The sequence below is a fragment of the Nansenia antarctica genome, assembly GCF_963989245.1.
Source record: "Nansenia antarctica genome assembly, chromosome: 13".
NCBI classification, from domain to species: Eukaryota; Metazoa; Chordata; class Actinopteri; order Argentiniformes; family Microstomatidae; genus Nansenia; species Nansenia antarctica.
The window spans coordinates 24,575,629-24,587,202 of record NC_137683.1 but is presented as its reverse complement, the minus strand read 5'-3'; the positions used below and the strand labels follow the sequence as shown (position 1 = coordinate 24,587,202).

The 11,574-nt window shown below is 42.7% G+C and overlaps 1 protein-coding gene across 1 annotated transcript in view; it reads right to left on the bottom strand.

Moving 5' to 3' along the window:
- Nucleotides 1-9,155: 9,155 nt before the first annotated feature.
- Nucleotides 9,156-11,574, bottom strand: part of adam19a (ADAM metallopeptidase domain 19a) — a gene marked incomplete at both ends in the record, with an annotated part of 99,035 nt that continues 96,616 nt past the window's right edge. Inside the window, 3 exon segments of the mRNA XM_080544132.1 lie at nt 9,156-9,207; nt 10,351-10,556; nt 11,549-11,574. The exon segment at nt 11,549-11,574 is cut by the window's right edge and continues 226 nt beyond it. Of these exon segments, the coding sequence (XP_080400258.1) occupies nt 9,156-9,207; nt 10,351-10,556; nt 11,549-11,574 (284 nt within the window).

Genomic DNA, 11,574 nt, shown 5'->3' with positions numbered 1-11,574 from the left:
GGCTGTCCCTACAGCTGCCTGCTCTGAACCATACCAGCAGTGTATAGTGTTTAACAGTATGATACCGATGGGTTTTCTCGATGTACTGTAGCTATTTCCTGCCTGAAGCTCCCTTACAGTGAGCGAGATCATGTTTCCCTCATAGCGTTCGACGTGTCAATGCAATGTACAGTAAAGATTTGACAACCAACTGTACATACTGGAACAGCGATGCAAGGTTCTGATGACACTCATAACAACTGGCATAGTAATTGTGTTTAAAGGGGCAATCTGGGATTTAAACAACAACAAAGTGGTCTTTTTTGGTAAACAGCCGAGGGATGTGGCTGGAGAAATGTAACCACTCTCAAATTCATAGCCAGAGTTATTATATAGACAGACATATTATAGTTTTAACCATGTCTTGAAGCGATACAGTATTTATTTACAATTACATTGTTCATAAACAATAGCGTAAAACAAGCCAATTTTGCATTCTAATGAGGTAGCCTACGGTCATGTTCTCACATGAAAATATGAATAATGACCAGGAGCAAGTGGATGAGATTGCAACATAGTTGCATAAATTATTTCTCTGATTTGCATTCTCTCAGCCCTTTATGTTAACGAAGTAACATATGCAATCGAAGCAGCAGACGTGGTAGTTGATTGGTCAGAAAAAAATTAAATTGCCCATTCGTCCCGCTCTTATCCAGATCAACACGCATGCGCTGTTGGTTTCCTATGGACAGCCTCGATGCGTCATTTCTAACCGGAGCGAAACCACCCTTTTCAAGCGGAGCATCCGTCGGTTGTTTGCTCCGGGAGCGACTTCGAATGTGCGTTCTCACAGCTCCAAACGACGCAGAGCAAAGCGAATTTTATCCTCAACTCCGATTCCAAGTGAAGCAAATGTTCTAGGGAGAACACACCCTCAGACTGTTGAACTAAGCTCATGAAAGCAGGTTATATTCTTCAAGAATCAATGGTTATTCTCTACATCACACATTTAAAAGTCAAAACATTGATGTACCAGTCCCAGATTGCCCCTTAAAAGAAACTCTGGAAAACAAAATAAACGTTTGATGTTTGAATACTTTTACATTTGTGGCGTGATAGGTTTTTTGTAACGATCATTTCAACACTCATCTTCTGAAACCGGATATGTTGTTGGTATGCACGACCACATTACCTCTTCTGACTTCCTCTCTAGATAGTACACTTTATTAATAGATATGACAGAATTAAACATTTTACACTTTATTAATCATCTCTAGCTTCGATCACGAGCTCATTACCACCATAGTCAATTAGGCTCAGGTGGTAATCACTCCGATTGCGGGGCGGACAGCAGGCCTATCAACCTCCCTGTATAATAAGGCACACTCCGAACACTCCGTAAACACAGACAACCTTATCTGCCTGGAGATATTCCTCTCACGTCTGGGTGGAAACCTCGGTGGAGGCCTCCCGGTTACCATCGCTGGGAGTGGAGGGTCTGACATTTAGAGGCCATAATTGAAGTTCAGAATGAACAACACTTGGCTTGGCGTCATGGAAACAGGCTGATGGTGGGCCTATAGGCTACTTCATTGGTTTGCGTGATGCATGCTTCATCCTGAGGACGTGAGAGGACAGAATAAAACTACTAGGACATTTTCAGGTTGGGTTTTTCTGAGAGGTCAAGAGACACCTGACTGGCGGCGGTGTTGGTAGTGGTTAGATTAGATATGAGGCTGAGGGAGGATTTGGCTTACGATTTTCTTCTTTTTCTTCTATACGCAAGACTATAATTCCAGTAGAGTATATAAAGCATCTTTAACACAACTAGTATTTGTCAAGCTTGAGTACTTCACATTTGGCAGAACATAATAGCAACGTGTTTTCTGGTTTCAACACAGAAACAAACTTCAAACAGGCATAGGCCTACATGTAATTACAGTGCATCACATTACAATACAGCTGAAACATCGTGAGTTTAGAATTATAAGGTCCATTTTTGTCAACATTTAGTTTTTTACATAATCTGATCCATTAGGCCTAGGTGTTTATTAATGCCTGTGTGGTGTTATTTTTAAAAATGTTGACATTTTTGAGTTAGTAATTCATAAAATACAAAGGTTCCATCTCACAAAACATAATCATGGAATGTACAAACGTTGACGCTCAATATCTCTGAACTGCCCTAAACGGAGATAGAACCTTATAATTCTAAGCTCACGACATGCTGAACACTGTAGCTGAAGTGATTGTCCTGTAGATGTCACTGTGCCCAAGACCTTTGAAAAATGTCAAACTTTGAAAGTCATTCGGCAACACATTGGGTAACACTGTTCTGTTGATAAGGCTCTTGTCTTGATACAGTGTGAATGGTCGATTCGAGCCAGAACTTATACAACAGATACCACTGTGTATCTAGTGTGTTTAGTTCATGGCCAAATCCATGTATTATGTATAGTATGACCAGGCACACTGGTACATTATGCCCTGAAGGCATTCATTGTAATAAATATTCCATAAATAGGATGAGGCAAGGGTACATTACCGCAGTTTTTGAGGCGTAGTCAGATGAAGCCAATTCCCCCTGGCGCTGTCCTGATGCTGTACTGGGTTTTCTCTTTGAGTTATGACATCAGGGAGAACTTGGCTGCTGTGGGTTGAAATGAATAACAGAGTGTCCTCCATACAGAAGGAAGAAGAGTAGAGAGAGAACAGTACCTGGGTGGTGTGGTGTGTTCATACAAATGGACCGACTTCTATAGCGCCTTATTCCACAAGCGCTTTACAACGGCCTGTCATTCACCCATTCACACACACATTCACACACCAAATGGCGGCAAGCTACCATGCAAGGCGCCGGCCTGCTCATTGGGAGCAATGTGTGGTTAAGTGTCTTGCCCAAGGACACTTCAACATGTGGCCAGCCGGGGCTCGAATCACCGATCTGCCAACCTTGTGATGATTAGACGGCGGCTCTACCCTCCTGCGCCACATCCGCCCCAGGGCCAGCAGTGGTCAGCCTGCTGCTGTCTCCTGTCCTCTCTGTGGGTCTCTGGCAACTGCAAGATATCGCTCAGATATCCATCTGTGGCCACATCATGGCTCTTTCTCTGTGAACTGGAAGAAAATGTGATAGACTTTGTTGTGTTGGATGAGTAACACACACACACACACACACACACAGCTCCGGCTGCAGCACTCACCCAGGGAGCCTGCGATAGGGCGAGGAAGAAGAGTGGCGTGGAAGGGCGTGGCATGTTGAAGGTATGGGCGGGGTGTCGTCTTGGAAACCCAGGTGACTGTGCACCGTGGGCCCTTTCCTTATGTCTGTAGAACAGAGGAGGAAATCCCTGTGAAACTGTAAAGAGACCTTTAGAGAAGGTGTTGAAGGTACACTCTGCGATATGCTGTCACCATGGGGAAGCTGGATGACTTTAGAAATGTTTCAGTGCTATATTTGGGCTATTTTGTATTATATTGTGGAGTACTACCTTTAATTCAATTTGACCATTTGTTAGATCAAATATTTTTGCCAAATATTCACTGGACCAGTGGCTATTTGGCCTACAGAGTGGCAGCAGGGGGTTGGTTGGGGGGTGTCCAGAGGGATCTGGTTAATTAAATGGAGAGAAAGCGTTCATAAAGTACCTACAATTATCAAACGGTGAAGCCATATGGAACACAAGTTGTAATCCCCCTTTAAAGTTAACTGCCACATAATCAATACTAGACACGTTTGGCTAAGATGTGGACCTATAAAGAGTAAGCACTGATTAAAGTGCCCATCAAGCTCTTATTAGCCATTGTGATTCAAGCTCTGCTCATTTCTCATCACACAGATAGTAGGACGCTTCTCTGAATGAGAGGTGATTACCAAACTCAAGCAATCAAACTCGAACAATCAATGACTAGGCTGGTTTGCATGCTTCTGATTGCTAACCACCTCAAGGGCCTCAATAAAAGAGACCCCCACTGGAAAAAAGCTTCAGTGAAAGCTTGGCTGTGTTGTTTCAATCACCTTTGACTCCTATCATTCCAGTAACGGTGGGTTAGAACAGTATTGTAGGGTCATTTCAGGGAACCAAAATAGACATCCAATGTGGGCCCAGAATGTCCAGCTCCTTACCTTCATAGTGTTGGGGGCACACCTGAGGGGTTGGCATCAAACGACTTCAAGAATAACAGAAAGAAATCCAATCCAAAGCCGAATAACAAACATAATAGGCCACTGTGGAAAGCATCACACAAGGTGTTGATTTACAAAAAATGAAGAAAAAAAACCTGTCAGTGAACCATAAAAAAATTATATCAACAAATCTTCTTTTTTTTTTTTTTCATTTCATGTAAAATTTTAAGTAAAAAAAAAAGCAGGAATTAGTTGAGGGCAACGTGTTTATTCCTCCTTGATTGTTCCATCACATTGTGTTCTTTCTGTTGTGCTAGCCCCTCCAGCACCTGGTTGAGTGCTTCCATTCATTCTTTGTACATAATTAATCACACACTCATCTTCCTCTCACACCGATGGAGCAATACAAGGGCAAGACTGTTTCATCAAAGGCAATGGAATGGAATAGAATGGCAACCGACAGAGAGTTGTGGGCCCACCAGTACATCTAAGTGTGCGAGCCTGCTCCTATGAACCTTTCTTCTATCATGGCCAGCCTGTATCTCTCCTAGATGTGTGCGTTCTACCACCCAGTATCCTTACATTTTCACAAAATCACATCAGGATAAGCTAGTATAAAGCTATTTTGACGTTTTTTCTGTGTAGGAAGCAGGCTAATTTACAAGCGGCCAACTAGTAGTCGTTGTGTGTGTAAATAGCTGTTTAGCATTTAAAAAGACCCCCGAGGCGGCTCTTTTAGTAGGTAAAAAAGGCACGGCTCTTCTAGTGTTAAGAGACCCTCGGACCACCACTTGGTCTTGGCAGGTGCACTCACTGCCAATGATAATATGTCATTATTCAGCATGGTTATTTATTCAGTGACATTTTCTTGGTGACCTTTACAGCTCTGTACTTTGCAGGAAAAGTGCTATACAAATAAAGGTTATTATTATTATTACAGAGTAGCAGGTTGAAGAGCTGGAGTAAGTGTGGGGAAGTGGAATACTGGAGCACCTAAAAAAATGAGCATCTTAAAAATGGTTTAATTCAAAAAGGGAAACTTTCATATTCTAGATTCATTAGACATAAAGTGAAATTATTTCTATTGATTGACTTATTATTATAAGTCTTTTTTGTTTTAATGTTGATCATTACGGCTTACAGCTTATGAAAATCAAAAATCCAGTATATCAAAATATCAGAATATGACACAAGACAAACACAATAAAAAAAGATTTATAATACAGAAATGTCGACCTTCTGAAAAGTATGTTCACTCAATACTTGGTCTGGGTTCCTTTTGCATGAATTCAATGCGGCGCGGCATTGGAGGCAATCAGCCTGTGGCACTGCTGAGGTGTTATGAAGCCCAGGTTGCTTTGATAGCGGCCTTCAGTCTGCATTGTTGAGTCTGGTGTCTCTCATCTTCCTCTTGACAATACCCCATACATTCTCTATGGGCTTCAGCTCAGGCAAGTTGGCAGGCCAATCAAGCACAGTACTACCATGGTAATTAACCTCATCTTATCCACCTCATTTTTCTGGTTTTCTGCTCGAAATGACATGCCCACAGTGAATATAGAATATCTCCACAATCACAAGGGCCTTCATAATGATATTGTTATCAAATGAAAGCTAACACCTGTGGGGTGGCTGTAGAAGTCTCAGAATCAAAATCTATGTTACTGTGTCAGAGCAAATAGAGCTAGAACATTATAAAACATCTCAAATTCAGTCTCCGCCTAAAAAAACAACAGCTTTTACAGTAAATATCACCTTGGAAACCTGATGAATAAGCCCAAATCATCTAGGAATCAGTACTCCAGGGTCTTATTAGTACTTGTGCCAAAGTCGATGCTAGTAATGTGAGCAAATGCAACTTTGTACCTGTTTTAGTACAGGTATGTTTAGGCGGACACCTATATGTTTAGGCCATTTTGAGATATGTTGGCACCATCTTTGACCTTTGACCTTTCTCATGTATCAGATTTATTTTTTGGGGGGGGGATTTTTGGGGGATTTTTTTGGGTTGGCCGACCAATGGTATGGAAATTCGGCGTTGAAACCGGACATGACACATTCTCCAGTTGGAGAAAACTGGATGTGACTTAGGCCGTGTTTACCGTCTCTGGAAAAAAAATGGTGGCATCGTATAGCATGCAAAGTTGTGAAAAAAATGTGATATCTTTGAAGAGAATTGATCGAGGTAAACTCTTTATATCACTTCGGATGCCCATGGGGGTCCGTTGGCTCCTATGAGGTTAAACCAGGTACTGGTCGTTTTGGCACTGTGGGCAGGTGCCAAGTCCTGCTGGAAAATGAAATCAGCATCTCCATAAAGCTTGTCAGCAGACAGAAGTGCACTAAGTAGAAATGCTCTAAAGAAGTGCTCTAAAATCTCCTGGTTGGCTGCGTTGACTCTGGGCTTGATAAAACACAGTGGACCAACACCAGCAGATGACATGGCACCCCAAATCATCACTGACTGTGGAAACTTCACACTGGACTTCAAGCAACTTGGATTCTGTGACTCCAGACTCTGGGACCTTGATTTCCAAATGAAAATGCAACATTTGCCACAGGCTGATTGCCACGCCGCATTGATGCAGTAATTTGTGCAAAAGGAGCCCCGACCAAGTATTGGTGCATAAATGAACATACTTTTCAGAAGGTCGACATTTCTGTATTATAAATTCTTTTTTTGATTGGTCTTGTGTGTAATATTCTAATAATTTGAGATACTGCATTTTAGAGTTTCATGAGCTGTAAGCCGTAATCATCAACATTAAAACGAAAAAGGTTTGAAATATTTCACTTGTGGTTTAGGGTTATTCATAATCTAGAATATATGAAAGTTTCACTTTTTGAATTAAATTACGGAAAATCTTGAACTTTTCCACGATATATATGTATATATATTTTTAGATGCGCCTGTAGTTGGACTTGCTGAAGCAAGCCCACTAATGACTTGTTTTGTCTAAACCTCTTTGTCCAGCGTCTCTGTGTCTCTGCCGTCAGCTAGCCTGAAGGGCAACATTAACGTATTACACACCTATATGTCAGGCCGCAGAGGAGCTGGTGGTGGTGATGGCTCTTGATTTATAGACCGAGTCCACAGAAAAACCAACCGCATTTCATTTAGATCACGTCAGCCATTTGGTGTGCGGAATCCACCCTGTGGGGTTGTTTGTGCGCTAGGCGCCCTGGTAATGGGCTCGAAAACGTCTGCATCGATATATCTCCCCCGAGAGGCCATTCCTCCTCGCTGTCCGATACCGCTTCCACTCGAACCGCGGATTCTCCAAATACATTACTCTCCTGAGATAAGTGTGCCACGATTGCAGATATCTCATTTCCAGCGGACTGGAATCCATTACGGAGGTAGAGCGTAGGCTGGGAGTAAAGCTGCCTGGCCTGGTGTGCTCTGCCATCAAAACAGAAGACTCACCCTGCTACACTACCACACACTCCCTACCCGGTTTCTGAATCACAAAGGTCATCATAAACATTATACTGCTGTGGGTGCAATCAATATTACTCAAGCCCAACCATTTTTTGTCCATAGGCCGATATGGAAATGGGAAATCGGTCAACTTGCTTTTTCATGTCACCTCACACAGTTACCAGGGTTGAATGCGGTATGCCGCCTCCTTTGGAGATGGGGTCAAACATGGCCAGGCGGTCATGAAAGGATATTGATGTTCCAACTCTACCAATAAATGTAGTGCTGAAGTGTCGGGGAAATACTGTTGCTGTCCATTGAAGGTCATCGGCTCATGGCAGTCACTTCAAGACCGACAGAGACGGCCACGATCCGACCCTGAGGCAACTGAAACCCAAAAAAAACCACTGTCATATTTGAGGAGGATTTTTGAATATATGAGGATTTTGTTTTTGTTGGTTTCAAGGGTGTCCCTGCTGTCATACAAAAATGTTCTACAAGCCCATTTAAAGCCCCAGTTTTTATGTGTGACTTTTAGTATTTTGGAAATTAGGCCTTTTAAAGCTCTTCAGGTTCGAAGGGTTATTTGTGAAAAAAATAATGTCCTCTGGGACTACTGAGGGTTGAGTGCGGAGGGTAGAGATGTGACTGTTACTGTGCTTTCTGCAATTTTATGTTTTCTGTTATTGACACAGTCAAGCTGAGGAAAATATGTTGCCTTTTGAGTGTCAAGTCCTTTAGCTGTCCCTGTTTTATAGATAGAGAAATATATTCATATATTTTGATATGCAGTAGGCCTGTGTAGCCTCATTCTCAAGCTATAAAAACATAGAGATAGTCAGTTTTGTAAAAAGGTGAAATTTTATGTAACAATTCAAAAATCATACACACAGCAAGGACACATTCAAACGAAATACAGGTGAACAACCGGGGGTGTATTCAGGATGCTTTAAGGGTTACTTGAGCAATCTGAAATGTAAACAGAGTGAATTAGTCGTCAGTAAAGCAGTGAGATTGTGTGCTAACCTCCATGTCACGCATAGATTCCTCCAAATATCACTAAGAGAGACATTCCATTTAATTCGGTGTGAGTTAAACATCTGTTCAATTCCAAAAACGTTTTAGGGGAATGTTACGCATTCTGATTACACCCCAGATCTGCAAAGACCTCTTTGGCACATAACACAAACCACTGAATAAAATTAAAGAAAAGAAACTAAAAACAAATCTGAACAGACAACAATAATTCGAAAATGCTAGCGCTTTTATATACAGGGTGCACAAACGCATTGACAAACAATACAAGTCAAGGTTTTGGCAATGTGACCACCCCAGCAATAACACATTTCTCAGTCTGCAAGTCGTCCGTGCAAAACCGCGTCGTCATTGCATCTCGCCGGGGTGAGGTCGTTTTTCAAGCCAGACAAGGTTGGACCCCTGGAGGGGCCTTCGTGTTAACCTCCCTCCCTCCCCCCCCTCCTCCTCCTCCTTCCACTCCCCTCTTCCTCAGCCTCTACCCGGTGCCCTCCACTCTGTTGGACAGCTATGCCATGTACCAGACCTCCAACAAGGTCTCTTTAGTGCAAATAGGCAGACTTGCTGCTGCCGTCTCAGCTGGGAACACGAGGGTCATTTTCGGAAAGGCGAAGAGGCTGTGTTTGGTTTCGCTCCTGGGACCGGTCTGAGAAAAGAGAAGAAGAAGAAGAAGAAGAAGAAGAAACAGATGAAAAAACAAATTCATTTTATTGAGCGAACACAGGGCAGACTCTCTTGTGTGGAAAACTTGGTAAAACAGTGTGATAGAGAACTCTCGTTCGTTTTGTCACTCCTGTGTCCCAGAGTAAAAACACTCCCGAAAGGGACAATGCATGACAGATCGATGCAGTCCTAAGTTTAGTTTTATCGACTCAAAGGGAGAGGAAGATGTCGACAGAGATGTTTTATAACCCCCTAACCCCCCCCCCACCCCGCCCCAACAGAACTGGAACAACTGTGTAAACCCCAACAACAATCACCCCATGGTTTGTGAGTGCAGATAACAAAAGCGAAACAAAGAAACTCCTCAGGTACAGAGGAACACATTGTGTGCCTGTCAGCATTGGGAGCATAACGGGCTGCATGTCGTGAAAAAAGGTCGTTGATGAACTATATCAACAGATCTTTTGGCTTGACAACATGAGCTGTGGCTTATAGACTTCTACCGCCGAGGGCTGTTTATCTACCTGGGTGTAAGCCCCAGAGGAATGACCCCCCCAGCCCCCCCCCCGGGCCCCCCCCCCAGCCTCCCATCCCAGCCAGGACGGCTTTACTGAAAGCAACGTGAGATGAGGAGATATGGGAATCAAAGAAGGCAGTCATTTTCCCTGATACTGGCGAGGTTACTTCTGTTTATGGGAAGTCATAAAATGACCACTGGAAAAGGAGTTTGAGTCTTGAAGTCTTAGTTAGAAAGGCACACAAAGAAACTAACTGTTAACAGTTTTTTTTTCTTTTTAACAGTGAACAATAGCTACTTTAGGAGCAAGGGTTGTTGTAATGGTTATTCTAGAATCTAGATCATATCAGATGGGCATATCTGGTGAGGTCATTTTGACATCAGAACAATGGGCAATTATTCAGACCAGGAGACTCACCTATGGTCCGGCTAAACGTTTGACCACTCAATATAACGCTGTTAATCACACTCAAAGCAGCCTGTCTTTGTGTGTGTGTGTGTGTGTGTGTGTGTGTGTGTGTGTATGTATGTGTGTGTGTATGTATGTGTGTGTGTGTGTGTGTGTGTGTGTGTGTGTGTGTGTGTGTGTGTGTGTGTACGTGAACCCACCTGAGTGCTTTGAGAGGGGGTATGGCTGACACCTTGCCCACTGGTTTGGGGCCGACAGCGGGGGGCATCATCACCAGCAGCCCGTTGGAGGGTTTAGGGAGCGGGCCTCGGGCGGGGCTCATGGCTAGACCCCCCCGAGCAGGGCTGAGAGGGAGGGGCCTCTGAGGGGGGGAGGGGGAGTGTCTTGGCTGGAGCTCCGACGCAAACTGTGACCAAAAACGAGAGAGAAAAAGAGAGAGAGCACGAGAACAGAAAAAAACAGAAGAATAATATCATTAAAAGAAAGAAATAGATCTCTTACAACGTGTGATGATCAAAGCCAGAATGCAGAGCAGCACTATCATAATAATACACTCCAGGAATTATAGACCAGGAATTACAGCAAGCGTGTAATGTAAATACAAGTTATTTGCTGTGGCCTTTATTTGTCCTCTCTTCTAATACAGCTCAAGCTGTTTTTAATCCAGTTTGGCAGGCTAGGGCTGACTGCATGGTGTGTTATTTCACTACTGTTACTCTACCAGCTCTTAGTTCTTTATCAGTAAACAACCACAGCAAATCAGATTTAGCACAAACACAGTGTAATAAATTCAAAGCCAATGTGATTTCGAAAAAGCATTTCACACCTTAAAGAGAACCAGAAAAGGGATTATTTTGGAGACAATCAATAGAAAACAATAAAAAATCAAATCAAAGCTAAAAGTAGTATTTCATCTATTGCTTTTCAGCTGTTCCTGACTCCCCGAAACACCTCAAAATGAACCAAATACAAGAGAATTATTCCAAAAGAGAAAGACCTTGTTTCAATGAGTAAATGTAACGTGTTCTAGTGTTGTGGTCCACATGTCGGCATCCAATTTAATGTTCAGACTTTTCTTTCGAAAAATGTGAATACATTTCCACGTTGTTGAAAATCAATGACACATCGCTTGTCAACTAACACAGTTTGTTTTGTGAGCCTGCTGACAATGTAAAGTATAGTTTACATTGTTATGTAACAGTGTTATAGTTAATTACGTAGCAGTGGGGATTACTCACCAAATCCATTGCAGTATTTTGGCTTGACTAGCGAGTTTGTGTTGAAATGTATTTCCGTGTTTCAAAATAAAAGTCAGAACATTATGATTGGTTGCCGACATGCGGACCAAAACACTAGAACGTGTCACAGATATCTTTGGAAATTAAACCAAATGCTCACCAGTGGCAAGCGTGTCGGGTTAAGGG